Consider the following 2,591-nt stretch of genomic DNA (forward strand, 5'->3'; position numbering starts at 1 on the left):
TGTTCAAATGTACATAATTTTATCTGAAACAATATTTATAAAACAAACAGTTTCTGGAACAAAGCCAACATTATGAGTTGTTTAAATCATTTTTTAATGGTTGTACTGTAGCTAATATTCTCCAAATACCAGGATTTAGTAGACTGTTTACGTTGGCTGAATACAATCAAGAATGTGGTATTGGTAAGTAAATATTATATATCATTTCAAACATTCAAGATAAAAGGACTGACTTTTGACTTAAACCTAAAACAAAAATAAATTTTGAAAATATATTTCGAAAATACCCTCCCAACCACTATTAACATGCTCCTTTATGTGTTCACACAACATGTTCCAGGAATTCAATCATCATCTTTCTCAATATATGTCTTTGTATTAACCCGTGCCATTTGCCTGGCCAAGTACCTGTCTCTAGCTGACATTACAGTTTCTTCATTGTTCCGTTTTGCAAACTTGTTCAAGGCCTCGTCGGCTCTCTCTTGTTCTTTACCTATCTCCTGGCATTCCTCTGTGATTCTGTGTTTTGCTCCCAGCGATGTTTCAGAGCTAGAGGGTTTCTCTGGGTTTCTTTCTTTGTCTTTTTCCATGTTTATCATTTTACTGGATTTTTCCTGGCCCAGGAACCTATCCTTTGCCCTAGAATTCGGGCTGCTTTCCTTTCTGTCTCGCTTTCTTTCTGAAGATTGAACACTTATTTCTTGTTTTTCTCTATCTCCGTATTTGTCACTGTTTTCATATCTTTCTTTCCTTGCTTTCATATGCTCCTCCTTTTCTTTGCCTTTCTCTTCCTTCTCTCTCCCTTTCTCACTGTGTCGGTCATGATCATTTCGTTGTCTATTTCTTTCTTGTTCTCTTGTGGGATATTTCTCCCTTTTCCATTCTCTGTCATTTCTTTCCCTTTGGTCTTTTCCCCTCAGTTTATCTTCTTGTTCATGCCTCTTCCAGTGGGAATTTCTATGACTGGCTTCTCTGTGCCTATGGGAATCCTTTTCTTTTTGGTAATCACGGTCAGTGTAATAGTTCTCCTGGTCCCTGGACTGTCTCCCTTGGTGCTGGTCTTCCTTTTTCTCATGTCCTCTTGACTTGGAACTTTTTGTGTGGCGTTTGGTACCATGCTCTCTTTCTTCACTAGATGACCGTGAGTTGGTTTGATTCTTGTGATGCCTGGAGTCATTCTCAGAGGTCTCTACGTCCTTTTCCCTTCTGCAGTTCACTTTATTTTCCTCCATTTCATCATTCTCACTGCTGTTAGCATCAAAGTCACTGTCTGTATCTGGGTTTTCCTCTACTTTCACAACAGTTTGGAGAATGCATTTCTCATGTAGTATTCTGTTCTCTGAACTTACTTCATCAGAATAACCCCTTGATTTCTCTTCCTTTATCCCAGACCTTTAAAAAATAATATAACACTGAATGCTACATTATCAACTGTAGTAAACAAATGAAGTGTTCTCAATACCTGATATAACTAAACTTATATATACCTTCTGATTACCCAAATGCAAAAAGGTGCTGATGTCTATTTACCTTGTAAACATATACAAACTAGCATTTTATAACCATTCAGAATTTTCAACATTGATAGAAGTGAAAAAGAAAATGAGCCTTTCTGTATCGGACCACTAGAATCTTCAGGCAGTGATCTGTGCAGTCTTCAATTTGCTCAGCACAGACAAAGAATACGTAGGGAAGGTAAGATACATTTTGGATCTTAGTAGTATTTTCACAACATGAAGTTGTGGCTCTTTGTTGGATTTTTATTTTTCTTTCCAAAAAATTTAAAGTCCTGGAAATAGATGAAAATAATTTTTTTTTCCCCACAGCAAAATGATAGTAAAATCTAATTCTAACTATCACTAAATAAACATTCTTATGATTCAAAAGGCACCGGTATCCTGATATACCCCTTGGCACCTATCACAACAGAATGGAAATATATGAATCCATCCAGCTATTATAATCAGTAACACTACAACTATTTACATCATCTACATTTTCCCAGCTAATAAACGTGGTTAATTTATTTATATTACTCACACATTCATTCTTATTAATCACACTAAGAGAGCAACGACTATGGTTCTTTAGAAACTGCTAGCAGAACTATCTTGGCTAACAAACTCACTAATAATTATGAATTCTATTAGACTCTGAGAAGTACAACTATTAAAAAGACACTATAAAGTTTCATAGCTGGCCTTACAACTATTTAATAGAAATACTAATTCTCCATTCAAAATCTCAACTTTTAAATATATTTTAGACTCATAATTCTTATCAATATTTTAATCAAAACTTAGCAGTTGGGGGGTAGGTGGGAAATATAAGCCTAATTCTTTCTCTTCATCCTTAATTCCATTCTCCTGCCTTTCCCCAGCAACAGACTCAGATCCTCTTATCTAAAAGTTTCTGTTCCCCAAAAAAGTTTAAATACAAGTTTAGGACACATTCTCCCTCTACTTTTAGCTATATACTTATGGCATAATCATTTCACCATTCTTATTTAGTACTTTATAATTTTATTCTGAAATCCTTCCAATCCTTACTTTCCAAACGAATACTAATAGAAATGTCTATAGAAATGATAA

General features: G+C 35.0%; 1 protein-coding gene across 1 annotated transcript in view; it reads right to left on the reverse strand.

Annotated features, from left to right (window-relative positions):
* Positions 1 to 73: 73 nt before the first annotated feature.
* NSRP1 (nuclear speckle splicing regulatory protein 1) overlaps positions 74 to 2,591 on the reverse strand; it is a 42,500-nt gene continuing 39,982 nt past the window's right edge. The window contains exon 6 of the mRNA XM_023530371.1: positions 74 to 1,392. Coding sequence (XP_023386139.1) covers positions 345 to 1,392 — 1,048 coding nt within the window. The 3' untranslated portion in view covers positions 74 to 344. The remainder of the gene's footprint in view (positions 1,393 to 2,591) is intronic.

The sequence above is a fragment of the Pteropus vampyrus genome, unplaced genomic scaffold (genome assembly GCF_000151845.1).
Source record: "Pteropus vampyrus isolate Shadow unplaced genomic scaffold, Pvam_2.0 Scaffold50, whole genome shotgun sequence".
Taxonomy (NCBI): Eukaryota; Metazoa; Chordata; class Mammalia; order Chiroptera; family Pteropodidae; genus Pteropus; species Pteropus vampyrus.